This window comes from Dipodascopsis tothii (genome assembly GCF_038497935.1).
Source record: "Dipodascopsis tothii strain CBS 759.85 unplaced genomic scaffold V1510scaffold_4, whole genome shotgun sequence".
In the NCBI taxonomy this organism is placed as follows: domain Eukaryota; kingdom Fungi; phylum Ascomycota; class Lipomycetes; order Lipomycetales; family Lipomycetaceae; genus Neoaidaea; species Neoaidaea tothii.
In genome coordinates, this window is record NW_027117988.1 from 279,571 (window position 1) to 294,596 (window position 15,026).

Below are 15,026 nucleotides of genomic sequence, written 5' to 3' on the forward strand. Positions count from 1 at the left end.
GGGGTCGGCCAGGTCGCGCACCACGTGCGGCTCGTCCATCGTGGTCTTGTCTCGTGGTCTGGCGGTGCCGTAGGCGATCAAGTGCCGTCGCAAAAGTTTGCACTCCCACCGCACACGCGACGGATCACCATGAGCGCGCTCAAACGCACCGGCCCCGACGAGCCCGGCTCCTCGTCCAAGCGGGCCCGGTTCGACCCGCGGGACCCGCTGCTGATCCAGCCGGACGACGAGCCCACGCCGATCGCCGGGGATGACGAGGAGGAAAACGCGCTGCTGGAGAGCGACATGACCGGCGCGTCCGTCAAGGCCAAGCGCAAGTCCAAGTTCGTCAAGCTGCAGGGCTACGACTCGGACTCGTCCGAGGACGAGTTCTTCAGCGCCGCGCTCAAGAAGCGCGGCGCAGAAAAGGCCAAGGACGCGGACGACGGCGACGGCGACGGCGACGACGACATGTTTGCCGAAGACAAGCCGGCCACGCCACCGGCCGCCGACGGCGGCGAGTCCTCGGACGAGGACGACATCGATGGCGTCTCGAAGAAGTCCAAGAAGCTGCGGTTCCTCGACATCGACGAGATCGAGGGCCAGGACTTCAAGTCCGGCAGCAAGTCCCGGCGCGAGCTGGACGCCGAGGTCGAGCGGTTTGGCCGGGCCGGCAAGGCCAAGGCCGACGCGGACGGCGACGTCGACCTGGCCGACGCGGACGAGGTCGCCGTCGACGAGGACCTGGACCCGGACATCGGCCCGGAGGGCTCGCGCCGCCACGCGCCCAAGCTCGAGGCCTTCAACATGCGCGACGACCTGGAGGAGGGCAAGTTCGACGAGGCCGGCAACTTTGTGCGCAACGCCGCCGACGAGGAGGCCCACCACGACGTGTGGCTCGACGGCATCTCGATGAAGGACATCAAGTCGGCCGCGCAGGCGATGGAGTCGCGGCGCCAGCACGAGCTTGCCCAGACGCTGCACGACGACGCCGTGACCGAGTCCAGCCTGATGGGCATGCTGCTCGACGTCCTCGAGGTCACCGAGACGCCCATGGAGGCGCTGGCGCGCCTCGGGCCCGGCAAGAAGAAGAAGTGGCAGCAGCGCGGGCGCCGGAAGGCTGCTGCGGCCGATCCGGCCGCAGACGCCGCGGACGCGGACGCCGAGCGCCGCCGCAAGGCCGCCGTCGAGCAGATCGCCGAGGCCGCCGACGGGCTTCTGCAGAAGGGCGAGAAGGACATCTACGACCAGACGCGCGAGCACATCGCGCGCGCGTACCGGCGGTCGACCGGCCAGGACTGGAGCGCGGGGGCGCGGTGACGCCGGCGTTGCCGTGGCAACGGCGTGCATGCAGCGGACCCGGCGCCGCCGCGGTTGCCGTGGCAACGCGGCAGGCGCGGCTGTGCCGAGGCTGGCTGCGCTGCGCGCAGACGAGCCGCACGGGGTGCGGCGCCTGCCCTGCCTGCCCGGCGCAGCCGCTCCCGTTGGCTGCCGCCGGGCGCTCACTCGCCTCACAGCACACTGTATTCTACTGTATACTATCGCTTCACTCCGAGTAGCCGTGCTCCTTGAGCCACGCCGCCACGTCCGCGCCGTCCTTGGCCACCCAGCTCGACGCCGCCTTGATCTTGTCCAGCGCCTGGCCCAGCGACCGCGCGAACTCGCGCGTGTCCTTGTCCTTGAAGAACGCGGTGATGTCGTCGTAAGCCTTCTGGGACGAGAAGCTGTAGATCGTCAGGCGCACAAAGTGGTCCTGGATCGTGACGTTCGTCTTGAGCCGCGCCGACAGATTCGCCCAGTCGCTCTTGACGTACTCCCAGAACTGCCAGCGCAGGTCGCCGTTGCCGCCAAACGACACGGCCATGTTGTACAGGTCCTGCGTCGGGATCTTGTCCGACAGGATCAACGCCATCGAGCGCTTGACCAGCTCCGGCCGGCGCACCTTGCCGAGCGAGCGAATGGTCACCTCCTTGGCGTCGACCGACGACGGGTTGTCGAGCTCGCCCAGAATGGCCTCGTACGACGCGTCGGTGCAGTCCTTGTCGGAGAGCACGGCGCCAAAGACGGCCGAGCGGATGTTCGGGCCCAGCGCCTTCTTGTCGCCGGCGGCGTAGCTCGCGAACTTGGTCTGGAAGTACGCGACCACGTCCGGGTCGCGCACAGCGCCCAGCACCTCAAACATGAGCGCGCGCAGCCGCGCCGTCAGGTAGTCCTCGCCATCGACGAACTCGTAGCCCAGCCGCTCGAACGTGGGCTTGAGCAGGTCGCGCGTGAACTTGGCCAGGCCGTCGCGCACCGCCGTCGGCTGCTCGAAGAACGCCGAGCGCAGCGACGCCAGCCGCGACGCGATCTGCGACCACACCACGTAGGACTCCTCGTGGCGGAAGCCCTCGAGCAGGCTCAGGAAGCCGACGGTCGAGCCCTCGCACGCGTTTGCGATGTGGAACGAGTCCGCGATCAAGCCGACCTTGTCGGTGCTCGACAGCCGGTCGACCTGCTGGCCCAGCTTGGCCAGCCGCGCAGGCGGGTAGTTGACGCGGTAGACGCCCGTCTGGTTCTTGTTGATCTTGTAGAAGTCGAGGTCGAGCCCGGCCACGGTCACGTCCTTGGCCTCGAACGCCGAGACAGACTCGAACACGGCGGCCTCGGCGCCCGACACGATGCCGAGCGGCACCCACCACGTGGTCGTGTCGTCCTCGGGGCCGACGTCGCCCGTCAGCAGGAACCGGCGCTGCGCGATGCTCACGCCGGCGTCGGTCTCGGTCACGGTCAGCAGCGGGTAGCCAATCTTCTTGATCCAGTTCTCCATCATGGCGCCCACGTTGACGCCGGCCTCCTCGGAGATGGCGTCCCAAAGGTCGGACGTGTGCGCGTTGCCGTACGCGTGCGCCTTGAGGTACTTGCTCACGCCCTTGAGGAACGTCTCCTGGCCGAGGTGCGAGCTGATCATGCGGATCGACGACGCGCCCTTGAGGTACGAGATCGCGTCGAAGATCTGCTCGACGTCCAGCACGGACCGCACGGGCACCTCGATCGGGTGCGACTGCCGCAGCGAGTCCAGCGCGAGGCCGTCCTGCAGCGACTCGGACACGAACGACGAAAACACGTCCCACTCCGGAAACAGCTTGTCGACCGCGAGCCAGCCGGCAAAGGTCGCAAAGCCCTCGTTCAGCCAGAGCTCGTTCCACCAGTCCATGGTCACGAGGTTGCCGAACCACTGGTGCGCCAGCTCGTGCGCGACCACGTACGCCACGCGCTTCTTGTAGCTCGAGTCGGACGTGGCCTCGTCAAAGAGCACGGCGGTCGTGCGGTACGTGATCAGGCCCCCTGCGGTCAGCGTCGTCGCGCGCGTACGTACAGTTCTCCATGGCGCCGTGTGAGAACTCGTGGCACGCAATCATGTCCAGCTTGGGCAGCACGTAGTCGATGTCAAAGACCTCCGAGAAGTAGTCGATGACCTTGGTCGCGCAGCTCAGCGCAAACTCGCCCTGCTGCTTGAGGCCCTTGGTCGTGTAGACCTTGACGGGCAGCGGCTTGCCGTGGTACAGCCGCGCGGTCTCGCCCTCGACGTACTCAAAGTCGCCGCAGGCCCACGCGAGCAGGTACGTGCTCATGACAGGCGTGGTCGCGAACGTGACCGTCTTGAGCGCCGTCGGCGCCACGCCCTTCTTCTTGCCGTCCTCCGGCGGCTTGCTCGAGACCTCCGGCATGTTCGAGAGCGCGGTCCACGTCTCGGGCACAGTGATCGAGAAGTCGAACGTGGCCTTCAGCGCGGGCTCGTCAAAGCACGGGAACGCGCGGCGCGCGTCCGACGACTCGAACTGCGTCGAGTACATGTGCGTCGGCTTGCCCTCGGCGCTCGTGTACTTGGACCGGTAGAAGCCGCACATGGCGTCGTTGAGCACGCCCGAGTAGATCACCGTCAGCGTGGCCTTGGACGCCTCGACCGGCAGCGTCTGCGGCAGCTTGAACGTGACGACCTGCACGGCCTCGTCATACTCGATCGCCGACGACGTGATGTCGTACGTGGCTGCCGTCAGCGGGCCCGCGCGCGCGCTTACTCTTGGTGACCTCCACGGCCAGGAACGCCTGCTCGATCGTGAGGTACCGGTAGTTGAGCTTGATCTCGTCGGTGGCCTCGCGCACCTCGAGATCGATCTTGGTCGTGCCCTGGTACGTGAACTTCTCCTCGTCGATGCCGTACACCGAGACGGTGTAGTGCGTCGGCTTGACGTACGTCGGAAGGATCTCGCGGTCGGTCATCTGGCCGTCAGCGCTGGTCACACACGGCGGCAGCCACGCACGCGCTGCACGCGCTGCACGCGTCCCCCGCGTCCCCCGCGTCGCCGGCAGCCGTTACCTTCAATTGCGCGGTGTGTGTGATGAAAATCCTTTGCTGGAGCCTGATCTGAGGGCTTCGCGCTCACGGCTAGCCCTAGTTCTAGTTCTAGACTTTAGGTTAACGGCGGCTTTGGATCGATAGTCTATTGCCGAGACGGTCGAGACTAGCCTGGCCTGGGAAACGTACTAGAGCGCTGGAGCTGGATGGCAGAGGATGCGATGGAACCAGAGACGGCGGTGAGGGGCGGGACGACGGAGATGTTTGCTAAGTCCGTGCGCGACGCATGACGTGTGCGCCGCATGGCGTGCGGCGCATAAGCAAGCCGCATGGCGTGCGGCGCAGATAGCACGCGTAGCGCGGGGCCGTGCGGCTAGCCGGCCATATAGCCGCACCACCGCGGCGTGGCAGGGTGCGCCCCGGCGGAGCCGCCGCCGCGCGCTCCTACGCCACGTGTCGCCGCCTACGCGTCTGCGGCCGCGCCGCGAGTCCGGGGCACCGCCCTCATTGCTACTGTACATCTAGTCGCTCTCGTCAATCTCCATGCTGCCGTTCTCGTCCATCTCGACCGAGTACGACGCGTCGGCGGCCACCGGCGCTTCGTCCAGCGAGATCTCGTAGTACGCCGGACGGTCGAAGGACTGGCCGTAGGCCGGACGCGGGCGATCGCCGGCGACGGCCTCGTCGGCCTCGTCGGCCTCGTCGGCCTCGATGTCGTCGCCGCTGTAGTACTCGCCGTAGTACTCGTCGACGGCCTCGGCCGGCTCGCTGAGGGCCTCGTCGTCGTCGCCTTCTTCGTAGTAGCTGTCGCGGAAGCTGCCGGCCTCGGGGATGTCGTCGTCGAGGTCCTGCTCGGCAGGCAGGCGGCGGGCGCGCCGCGCGTGAGGATGCAGCTCGGCCGCGTCGTCGGTCTCGCCGTCCGAGTAGCCGTCCGCGGGCTCGGCGTCCTCGGCGTCCTCGTCGACGACGTCGTCCGTGACTGCGGTCGCGTTGGCGTCCGCGTCAGCGTCGTTCTCGAGCGCCAGCGGCGACTCTTCGTCCGACACGTCGTCCGACACGCTCTGCTCCTCGAGGTCGGCCTGCATGGTCTTGGTGAAGCCTGTGGGCCGGATGAACGAGTAGCCAAACTGCCGGATCAGCGTCAGGTACTTTTCGTGAACGGCCTCGGCGTGGTCGAGCGACCACCCAGACGACGGCGGCATGGTCCCGTTGGCGAGCCCGGCGCGGCTGCGCGCGGCCGCCTGTGCCGCGTACGACTCCTGTTGCTGCTGGAGCTGCTGCCGGTACCCATGGTTGTGCACTAGGATCTGCGTGTACAGCTCGTCGTCGGTCTCAGTTTCGGCCGCGCCGCGCCGTGCGGCCGGCGCCGGCGCCTGCAGGACGTGCGACGACGTGGACTCGCTGTACCAGAGCCCGTGCGCGTCGCTGGTCAGCAGCGACGGGATCGACAGCATGGCGCTTTGTGTGTAGAGGGCGGAGTGCTGCGATCGGGCCAGGAAAACATCGCGCACGCGCACGTGACGCGCCGCATCTGGTGCGGCGCGTCGCGCCGCACGGCGCGCGGCGCCTGAGCCGCACGTCTGAGCCGCACGCGGTGCGGCGCGCGGCCGGCCCCGCCGTCGCGCGGCCGTCGCTCGCCCGCCGCGGCCGCCCGCTGCTCCCCGCTGCCGGACTCGCGCGCGCCGTCGCGTCGCCGATCTGGCATGACGTCGCGCCGATCGCCGCGCCTAATCGGCTTCTTCCATCCTTCCAACCCTCCCAGCTCACCACCATGTCGCTTCTACGGCTGCCACCGCTCTCCCGGGCCCGGCTGCTGCCAGCGATCCGTCCTGGCAAGCTGCTGGTGTGGCCGGCCGCCCGGCCGCTCGGCCTCCCGCTCCTGCCTGTTCGCCGCATGAGCTCCGAGTATCTCGAGAACGTCGAAGAGTCCGGCCAGATCGAGCAAGAAGCCTCCGAGGGCCTCGTCTACTTTGACAGTAAGTGCCGCCGCCGGACACGCTCACGCAGACCTCTATCCTGTCCGGTACTCGTCGTGGGACATCCGGCAGAAGCTGGTGTCGCGGCAGATGCGCACTGATAGCACCCTCGTCCAGGACTACATCAAGCAAGTTGCGATCCCCCCCGACCTCCCCATCGAGGTGTCACATGTCGTGCCGCGCATCGGCGAAGGCGGCGCAATCATGCACTTCAAGACGGTCGGCAACGTCCTGCCAACCGAGGTCCACCGCAAGATCCAGGCATATATGGACGAGCAGGGCGGCATTCGGCCGTGGTTCAACCCGTTCCAGAGCATGCGCGCGTTTGCAGTCAAGGGCCGGCCTTGGATCGAAGATCTGCGGCGGTTCCCGTCGGCGCGGCTGCGCGTGGAGTTCGAGGGCCCCGACCTCAGCCAGGAAGAGCTGTTTTTCCACTTTCGCCGGTATGGCCGCATGCGCGACATCATTCCGCTCTCCCCGAGCTCGAAGGACCTGCCGCGGTACGCCACGATTCAGTACATCAGCCTGCGGGCGGCCACGTCGGCCCGCAACTGTCTGAACGACCTTGTCGTGGGCGAAACGCGGCTGCATATCGCGTACGACTCGGTCGACCGGCACTACGTGCGCGACATGTTCGTCAACCACCCCCGCATCTCGATCCCGCTCGTGGCCGCGCTCCTGGCCGCGCTTACGGTGGCCGTCTTTGATCCGATCCGCACGTGGTTCATCAAGCAGAAGATCACGAAGCGGTTCTCGCTGTCGGATAACGTCATCGTCCAGACGCTGACGCGCTGGACGCGGTCCACGCTCGACTCGATCCTCTACAACGCCGCGCCCGTCCACGAGGACTTCCAGTCGGTCTGGACGGACCGCCAGGAGAAGGTCGAGAAGATCAAGACGTGGCTGTCGGAGAAGCCAGGCAACTTCTTTGTGATCTACGGCCCCAAGGGCTCCGGCAAGGACGAGATCGTGTACAAGCAGGCCCTGGTGGAGCACCACAACGTGCTCTCGCTCGACTGCGTGCGGCTGGTGGAGCAGCGCAGCGACGCCAGCTTCATCAAGGAGATCGCGTCCCAGGTCGGCTACCGGCCGGTGTTTTCGTGGACCAACAACGTGTCGACGCTGCTGGACGTGGTCGTCCAGGGCATGATCGGCCAGAAGGCGGGCTTCTCCGAGTCCAAGGAAGTCCAGTTCAAGAAGATCCTCGACAACACGGCACGCGCGCTGAAGGACATTGCCACGACGTGCGACCACGGCGACCACGGCGCGGACGACTCGGACGCGATCGACGAGGAGGTCTCGGGCCGGCCCATCGTCGTCGTCAACCACTTCCTGCACCAGCACGACCACCACGAGGACATGTACGAGCACCTGGCCGAGTGGGCGGCTGTGCTGACCATGGGCGGCATCGCGCACGTGCTGTTCATCACCGACGAAGTCGGCTACTCGAAGGTGCTCTCGGACGCACTGCCCAACAACCCGCTGGTGTCGGTGTCGGTTGGCGACGCCACGCGCGAGGTCGCCCGCGACTACGTCCTGCGGCACATGCAGGCCGCGGGCGAGAGCAAGGAGCCGACGGCCAACATCGAGAGCGCGATTGCGCCGCTCGGCGGCCGCATGACCGACCTCCAGAACCTCGTCCGCCGGATCACGATCGGCGAGCCCGTTGACAAGGCCGTCCAGGAGATGGTCCGCCAGTCGGCCTCGGACATCATCAAGCGGTACCTGCGCAGCTCCAACAAGTCCTGGACGCCGGACCAGACCTGGTACATTGTGCGCGAGCTGGCCGAGCACGACGACCTGCGCTACAATGAGCTCACGATCCATCCGCTGTTTGCGGCCAGCCCGGACGCCATTACTGCGCTCGAGCACTCGGAGCTCATCACCGTCACTGACGTCGACGGCCGCCCATACTCGATCAAGGCCGGCCGGCCGATCTACCGGGCCGCGTTCCAGCGGCTGGTGGCCGACCGCGGTCTGAGCGCCAAGCAGGAGATCTCGCTGGCGACCGCGCTCACCAAGATCGAGACCGAGAAGATCTCCAAGTGCGAGAACGAGCTCTCGACTTTGACCGGCCTGGGCGCGGTCAAGGCCGTAAACGTGGCCGAGCGCGCGCAGTACCTGGTGCGCAAGATCCAGAAGAGCCAGCGGCTGATCGAGGGCTACGACAACACGGTGGACCGCGAGAAGGTGGTGCTGGCGTCGAACTACTGAGCCGGCGACGGGCTGTAACCTGTGATCGGGCTGGGACCTGCAACCTGTGATCGGGCTGGGCTCTGCGACCTGTGATCGCTGGTCGCCTGCAACCTGTGGTCGCCGGTCGCCGGTCGCCTGCAACTGTGATCACGGTCCGTCTGCAACCTGTGACCAGCTGTCTCTCCAGCCTGTGATCCGTGTCTGTGTGCTGCAACCCAAGTTATGTGACCTGTGTTCTGTGACCTGTGTTCGACGACTTGCGTCCGTGACTTGTGTTCCGTCGTGACCGGGGGTCTGTGATTTGCGTTCGTAGCCTGTGTTCCGCTTGTTACGTGATCCTATGTGACCGTGAACTGTGACTCTGCGATCCCGTCCGTCTGTTCGCGTGGCTCGCTCCGTCCGGACCCTGTCCATGACCTGGATCCTGTCCGACCGGGTCCGCCCCAACAGTCCCCAGTTTTGTCTACATCTTATCTCTTCTCAATTCAGCTGTAGCTTATCTCACTATCCTCCCCTAGTGGATTACTGTCTTTTGTACGTGTCCACAAAACAAATGTGTATTCTGCAGTAGACTCTCCACACTATGACGCACTCGCTTATCCACCACTTCTCGAATACACTCGAACTCGAACACCTCGCCATACTTAAGATCTCTGCCACGCTCGTGAAACTACAGCGATGGCGGCACCACCAAATCCTACTTACTGTGAGGGCGACACGTACGTTATACCTGCCCTCGACGACGACGTCAACCACCCGTTGGCCGACTGGGCTTTTGACCAGCTCATGAGCGAAGTCGATTGGCAAGAGATGCATCACCGCGGAGGCGCCGTGCCACGTCTAGTCGCCGTCCAGACCGACATAGCCGACGGATGGTACGTTTGCGGCGGTCCGGTCTGACTCCAGGACGCCCCTATATCGCCATCCCGCCGACGGACTTCCTCGCGAACGTCCGTGGACACCAGCAGTCGACCGTCTCCGTCAAGAGATCGAGCAGGCCACCGGCTGCAAGCTCAATCACGCTCTGATTCAGCAATACCGATCCGGAGACGACTTCATCTCGGAACACGCCGACAAAACGCTCGACATTGTTCCTGGATCGGTCATAGTCAACTACAGCGTCGGCACCGAACGCACCATGTTGTTCAGATCCAAGCGCAAAGGACCCCCAGGCGTTCCTCGGCCAAGCTGCCGGGTGCCTCTTCCCCACGGCTCGACGCTGGTCGTCGGCCTGCGTACAAACATGGCCTGGACGCACTCTATTCCGCGAAACCGCGGTCTACGTCCGAGCGCACACGAGCAGCAGGCCTTTAACGGCGCGCGCATCAGCCTGACGTTCCGCTCGATTGGCACATTCGTCTCGGCCGACCGCACACTCATTCGCGGCCAGGGCGCAGGCCCAGTCGGCGCCGACCCCGTCGCCGTCGACGAGGCTGACTCGGTCGCCATGCTCAACGCCTTCAGCGCTGAAAACCACAAGTTTGAGTATGATTGGCATGATATATACGGGCGCGGCTTTCGCGCGCTAGAAGCTTCCCAGGACGCCCCAGAATTACACGGCGTTGACGGGCGTGCGGCCCTTGCCGCCAGCTAACACGTCCTCGATGTTGGCCATGATGTTGATCTCGGCCGCGCCGATGGTATCGACCGCCGACGAGCCGACGTGCGGCAGCAGCGTCACGTCCCAGCGCTTGGCCAGACGCTCCTGGATGACGGGCTCCATCTCAAACACGTCCAGACCGGCGCTCGAGATGTGCCCGCTGTCGAGCGCATCTAGCAGCGCGTTCTCCTCGATCAGCGGTCCGCGACCGACGTTGACTATGCGCGAGCCGGCCGGCATCAGCGCCATTGTGCGCGCGTTCAGCATGTGCTTCGTCGCCGCGCTCAGCGGCACCGACAGCACAATCACGTCGCAGTTCGGCAGCAGCTCCTCCAGCGAGCCGTGCGCGACCATGTCCGACGGCAGCGTCGCCAGCACGTCCGGCTTGAGCGGCGTGCGTGTGTAGTAATGGACAGACATGCCGCACGCGGCCACCCGCTTCATGATCTCCTTGCCGATACTGCCGGCACCGACCACGCCGCACCGCCGGCTGTAGGCGGTCTGCACCGGCCGGCCACCGACGCTCTCGCCGAAGAAGAACAGGCCGGGGTTCGGATTCGTCACTGGCAGGCCCGTGGCATTGTCCCACCCGGACGAGTTCATGAGGTTGCGGCACCTGATCGTGTTGCGCTCCTGGCGCAGCATGTGCTCAAACGCCGACGTGAACCGGAACGTCGACAGTACCAGGAACAGTGCGAGCTCGGCCACCGCGTGCGATCCCATACCGGGGCTGTTGCACAGGACGATGCCCTGCCGGCTGAACTGCTCGACGTCGTAGCGGTCGTATCCGACAGATGAGATGCCAAACACCCGCACCGTTGGCGGCAGCGCCTTGATCACCTCGGCACGCACCGGGCCGAACTCGATAAAGCCCGTCCACATCGCCCACACGGCCGCAATGTCGTTGTACGGGGCGACCTTCATGTCCGCAATGAACTGCTCCTCCGTGGTCGGCCGATACCGCTGCTGTCAGCTAGCTCGTTGCCTCAGCTTACGATGCACTCGAATCTCTTCGAGAAGTCCAAGAACGCCTCGGACTTCTCGTCCACGTCCTGAATGATGAGGACCTTTGGCTTGACCGTCATTGTGTAGTGTCCCTGGAACGAGCGGATCCACAATATTTGTGCTCGGTTTCTTTGTGCTGCAACGGTTGTCCCGGTTTTCGACCACGTTGTTGGCCGTCACCCACTAATGCTCGCGTGGTATCAGTGCGTCGGTCTGGTGTAAGAACACGCAGTCTGCAAGATAAGAGGGAAGAGGTCTCCGATGCCGGCGGTATTCTAGTAATAGAGTTCTACTGTGCAGACGTCACTGCGCCACACCAGCCATATGGGTCTACGTATCCTTGGAGTCCGAGCTCCAGTAAGTCCGTCTATAGCCGAACCAGGCGAGCCATGTACCAAGCGCGCCAGGTACCAAGCGCCAGCACACAGGCTAGGCTAAGAGGTCCACAGTCGGGGAGCAAAGATAATGCCGGATCCAACAGCCGACGCCGCTCACACCTGCCAATAGACACGCACCGGGAAAACAATGAGCCGGCAGATGTCACAGCGGGCATCACGTCTGTGACCTGCGAGGAAAAAAAAAAGCAATGTTGGCGAATCTAACACCATTCACTTCCCCACTAGGGATCGAACCTAGAATCTCCCGCTTCGTAGGCGGACGCCTTGCCATTGGGCCATGAGGAACTGCTTTGCTATGTAATATAGTTTAGTTTACATCAACTTACTGCGGAAGGGTAATAAAACCAAAGTGCAACCAAAAAAGAAAGCATGTTTGGCGACTTTAACACCATTTTCTTCCCCACTAGGGATCGAACCTAGAATCTCCCGCTTCGTAGGCGGACGCCTTGCCATTGGGCCATGAGGAATTGCTTATAGTTATGCCACCCGGTAGCGACATTTAGCGTCACCCCTTCAAGCGTGCGACCCAGCCACCATTCTCAAGCCACTTTTAATTAATGAGTCGCAACGTTACGCCAGGCACGGGTGACTCAGCCCCTGTTTAAAACGGCCCTGCGCAGTGTCAGGGATGAGCAGTCCGAAATAGTGTAATGGCTAGCACGGTCCGCTCTCACCGGGCAAATCGGGGTTCAATTCCCCGTTTCGGAGCATTCTTTTTGCCGCACCTGCGCGCCCAGGGCTCAGCGGCTGCGCGTCCGGCCAGCTACGTCGGTACCGTCACGAAACTTATATATTAAATGCAAAACGCCAAAGCCTCAGGCTACAAAACCAGACAAAAAGCCTATATTGAAGATGATCGAGAGCCTCGGCAGCACACTACTTGCGGTTGCCGAGTTTCGACCGCATGAGATCCAGACGCATCTGGGTGATTGCAATGCCATCTTCAACTTCCTTGCGCGAAAGCCAGTCCTTCGGACGCGTTTGCGTGGCAGTGTCCTTCGGGCTCAAGAAGGGCTCGTCGGAATCGGTGCGATCCTCCATCCACACCCACAGATCGCTCTCCTCGAGCTCCCAGAGCGTGCTCCACTTTGCGTCGACAGACGTGGGGTGCGGGCGCGACGACGAGAACGGGATGAAGAGCACGCGCTCGAGCACGAGCACAAACACGACCGCGAGCGCGATGATGGCCAGGGCCGACGTCGCGTTGGCCTCGGTCGGGCTATCCTGCGCAGCTCCGGTGAAGCCATTGATCGCACGTACCAGCCGCGCGACGACGACAGCAACCCAGCTCTGCGGCGGCCGCTTGTAGTCGTCGCCCACGCCCGAGTCGGCCCGGAGGCTCTTGCCCTTGAGGTCGCGCTTGCGCTTGCCCTTGCGGCGGCCCGCCTTCTTGGCCGGCGGCGGTTGGATCTCTTTGCGTATAGCCTCGCAGAGCTCGCGCGAGGCCTGCACTTGACCGTCGTTGGCGCCCTTCTCGATGGGACCCTTGATCCAACTCTTGCCGCTCCATTCGACCGTGCAGCTGATAAACATCCGCGTGGTGTTGTTCTCGGCCCACGTCATGCAGTATCGAGCCTTGACGACAAAGAGATTGCCGTTGGGCACATCCGGGGTGGAGATGGATGTGAGGACAGAGACGTAGTCGTCAAAGTCCCAGTGTTCGATAGTTTCAGTGCAGAAGCACTTGGTCTGCTTGGGGCCCATGCTCGCATAGAGCGGCTTGATGTAGTTGAAGGTGCGGGACTTGTTGCCGTTGGCGGCCTCGGACGGCGCGAACGGCGTCGGCTTGGACAGCTCGAGGATGCGCAGCACGTTGTTGAGGTAGTTCTCGATCCACGTCGTGTTGTCGCTCCAGAGCAGGTTGCAGACCTTGCCGAGCGGCGCCGAAAACGTGGCGTCGCAGACGACCTTGTCGTAGTGGTCCTGGCCGCAGCCGCACTGCGTGGGCGCATGTTTAGCCGGGCCGTCCTCCGGCGCGAGCACGGGCTCGGCCGCAGCAGCGCCGGTCGCCGGTGCCTCGACGGCGCCGCTCTCGGCTGTGTCGTCGCCGACAGTGCCGTCCTCTTCTTCGTCGTCGTCGTCGTCGTCGTCGTCGTCGTTTTCGCCGGCCTCGTCGCCGCTGTCCATGGTGTCGTCGGTATGGTAGTCGATGCCCGAGCCTGTCCGCCAGATGGAGCAGATGAGCTCGTAAGTGCTGTCGCGAGAGATAAAGCTCGCAAACACGTTGCGGGCGTGCAGGGTCTGCACGACGATGGCGTTCGGAAAGAGACCGACGGTGGTCTTCTTTTCGATGGCGACGACTTCGTCAAACGAGATGACGAGGTTGGTGATCCAGCCGAAGATGTTGGAGTTGAAGCAGATGTGCTGCTCTGAGATGTAGAGGCGGCCCTGCAGCAGGATCTCGCGGCTGAGCGCGCAGCCGTAGTCCTCGATCAAGAAGTCGTCCTCAGGCACCGACCGGAACAGCTGGTGGAAGTCGCGGTTGCGCTTGTGGCTGGCGACCGCGTAGCCCGTAAACCGCTGCGGCGCCTGCCCGCCGTCCTCCTCGGGGATCTCAGCCGGCGGCGGAAATGCCGGCGACGGCGCCGGCAAACCGGGCGCGGCCGGTACGGCCGGCTTCGAGACGGACGACGTGCGGCGGCGGCCGCGCGCGACTGAGGCCGAGCGCGCGCCGTTGGACGTCGTCCGCGTGACCGAGCCCGATCGCGCCTTGGCATCGGCCGCGTCCGCCTCCGCCGTGTCCGGGCTCAGGAGGCTCTGGAGCGACAGCTCGCCGCGACCCAGCGTCGAGACCGTGCTCGCGACCGACGGCTCAAGTCCGTCGGCAGCGGGCCGCGACGGCTCGGTCGACGACCGCGCGCGCGCAGCCGGCTCGGACACCAGCGGAAACGACTGCTCCCGCTTGATCTGCTCGGCTGTCGGCCCGGCCGTGAAGTTGGTCAGCGAGTTGGCCGCATTCTGGGCGGCAGAGAGCACGCTCGACAGGAACGTTGGCGCAGCCGACCCCGCGCTCTCGTCCGCGCGCCCGCTCTCGCTGCGGGCTGTCCCTGGCCGGCCGCTGGCGCCTGGGCCGAACCGCTCTGACGTCGCCAGCGGCGTGTCCCGCCGTGAATCGCTGTCCATGCTGCTGCTGTGATTGCGAACCTGCTCGGCAACACCTGGGCTTGCCTACTGGCCAATCAATCCGCTCGCAACACCGGCTGCTGGCTGTGGCTCGTGTCGTCGCTGCCGCCTGAGGATGAAGTCGGCCAGGAGAGTCGGCGCAGACTTGCCAGGCGGCCCAGAGGCCGGGTAAGACATAGCCGCACTCCTCGCCCGATGCGGAGGCTTAGTCACAACACGGGTGTTTTGACTCAGCAGCCCTTGCCCTGCCCACCCGGGCCAGCTGCGCGGCGCATGCGCGGCCGGGTAAGCGCGTCCCCGGCGCCAGCCGGGTGACCTGCACAGCCGTCGCGTGCCGCGGCGCATATGCCGCACCGCCGCTTACCAGCCCCTGTGGCCGTGCCGAAAAATTTTTGTTTGCTAGAAAAAAA

General features: G+C 64.7%; 7 protein-coding genes and 3 non-coding genes across 10 annotated transcripts; 4 read left to right on the plus strand and 6 right to left on the minus strand.

Annotated features, from left to right (window-relative positions):
• Window positions 1–84: 84 nt before the first annotated feature.
• Window positions 85–1,528, plus strand: V1510DRAFT_411459 (uncharacterized protein). The gene has a single exon (XM_066932901.1). The coding sequence runs from the start codon at window positions 130–132 to the stop codon at window positions 1,297–1,299; it is 1,170 nt and encodes a 389-aa protein (XP_066790945.1). The 5' UTR covers window positions 85–129; the 3' UTR covers window positions 1,300–1,528.
• Window positions 1,486–4,572, minus strand: V1510DRAFT_373602 (peptidase family M1-domain-containing protein). The gene is made up of 4 exons (XM_066931517.1): window positions 4,340–4,572; window positions 4,041–4,242; window positions 3,338–4,009; window positions 1,486–3,306 (listed from the first exon to the last, which is right to left on the minus strand). The coding sequence occupies exons 2-4, from the start codon at window positions 4,240–4,242 to the stop codon at window positions 1,526–1,528; spliced, it is 2,655 nt and encodes an 884-aa protein (XP_066790946.1). The 5' UTR covers window positions 4,340–4,572; the 3' UTR covers window positions 1,486–1,525.
• Window positions 4,573–4,762: 190 nt separating this feature from the next.
• V1510DRAFT_411462 (uncharacterized protein) lies at window positions 4,763–5,774 on the minus strand (the record flags this gene model as incomplete). The annotated part of the gene is made up of 1 exon (XM_066932902.1): window positions 4,763–5,774. A coding segment is annotated over one exon (935 nt), but the record flags the coding sequence as incomplete, so codon positions are not given.
• A 438-nt stretch (window positions 5,775–6,212) lies between these two features.
• Window positions 6,213–8,508, plus strand: V1510DRAFT_360752 (RNA12 protein-domain-containing protein; the record flags this gene model as incomplete). The annotated part of the gene is made up of 2 exons (XM_066931036.1): window positions 6,213–6,294; window positions 6,326–8,508. The coding sequence occupies 2 exons, from the start codon at window positions 6,213–6,215 to the stop codon at window positions 8,506–8,508; spliced, it is 2,265 nt and encodes a 754-aa protein (XP_066790948.1).
• Window positions 8,509–9,133: 625 nt separating this feature from the next.
• V1510DRAFT_440328 (uncharacterized protein) lies at window positions 9,134–10,018 on the plus strand (the record flags this gene model as incomplete). The annotated part of the gene is made up of 2 exons (XM_066935609.1): window positions 9,134–9,365; window positions 9,397–10,018. Coding segments are annotated over exons 1-2 (819 nt in total), but the record flags the coding sequence as incomplete, so codon positions are not given.
• Window positions 9,970–11,331, minus strand: V1510DRAFT_411466 (Glyoxylate reductase-like protein). Its single transcript, XM_066932903.1, has 2 exons — window positions 11,086–11,331; window positions 9,970–11,053 (listed from the first exon to the last, which is right to left on the minus strand). The coding sequence occupies exons 1-2, from the start codon at window positions 11,173–11,175 to the stop codon at window positions 10,043–10,045; spliced, it is 1,101 nt and encodes a 366-aa protein (XP_066790950.1). The 5' UTR covers window positions 11,176–11,331; the 3' UTR covers window positions 9,970–10,042.
• Window positions 11,332–11,706: 375 nt separating this feature from the next.
• V1510DRAFT_t27 lies at window positions 11,707–11,778 on the minus strand. The gene has a single exon. It is a non-coding gene; the product is annotated as a tRNA-Arg (tRNA).
• A 110-nt stretch (window positions 11,779–11,888) lies between these two features.
• On the minus strand, window positions 11,889–11,960 carry V1510DRAFT_t26. Its single transcript has one exon. It is a non-coding gene; the product is annotated as a tRNA-Arg (tRNA).
• An 8-nt stretch (window positions 11,961–11,968) lies between these two features.
• V1510DRAFT_373612 (uncharacterized protein) lies at window positions 11,969–14,723 on the minus strand. The gene has a single exon (XM_066931518.1). It carries the CDS (start codon window positions 14,614–14,616, stop codon window positions 12,370–12,372), a length of 2,247 nt encoding a protein of 748 aa, XP_066790951.1. The 5' UTR covers window positions 14,617–14,723; the 3' UTR covers window positions 11,969–12,369.
• V1510DRAFT_t24 lies at window positions 12,130–12,201 on the plus strand. The gene has a single exon. It is a non-coding gene; the product is annotated as a tRNA-Glu (tRNA).
• Window positions 14,724–15,026: the final 303 nt, after the last annotated feature.

What these genes read in the sequence shown, in the direction of transcription:
- V1510DRAFT_411459 (XM_066932901.1), top strand. Translation starts at nt 130, where the DNA reads ATGAGCGCGCTCAAACGCACCGGCCCCGACGAGCCCGGCTCCTCGTCC.
- V1510DRAFT_373602 (XM_066931517.1), bottom strand. Translation starts at nt 4,242, where the DNA reads ATGACCGACCGCGAGATCCTTCCGACGTACGTCAAGCCGACGCACTAC. An exon ending in GGCCGTGGAGGTCACCAAGA is followed by an intron (nt 4,010 to 4,040) that starts GTAAGCGCGCGC and finishes CGCTGACGGCAG; the next exon opens with CCACGTACGACATCACGTCG. An exon ending in ACACGGCGCCATGGAGAACT is followed by an intron (nt 3,307 to 3,337) that starts GTACGTACGCGC and finishes CGCTGACCGCAG; the next exon opens with GGGGCCTGATCACGTACCGC.
- V1510DRAFT_411466 (XM_066932903.1), bottom strand. Translation starts at nt 11,175, where the DNA reads ATGACGGTCAAGCCAAAGGTCCTCATCATTCAGGACGTGGACGAGAAG. An exon ending in CGAAGAGATTCGAGTGCATC is followed by an intron (nt 11,054 to 11,085) that starts GTAAGCTGAGGC and finishes AGCTGACAGCAG; the next exon opens with CGGTATCGGCCGACCACGGA.
- V1510DRAFT_373612 (XM_066931518.1), bottom strand. Translation starts at nt 14,616, where the DNA reads ATGGACAGCGATTCACGGCGGGACACGCCGCTGGCGACGTCAGAGCGG.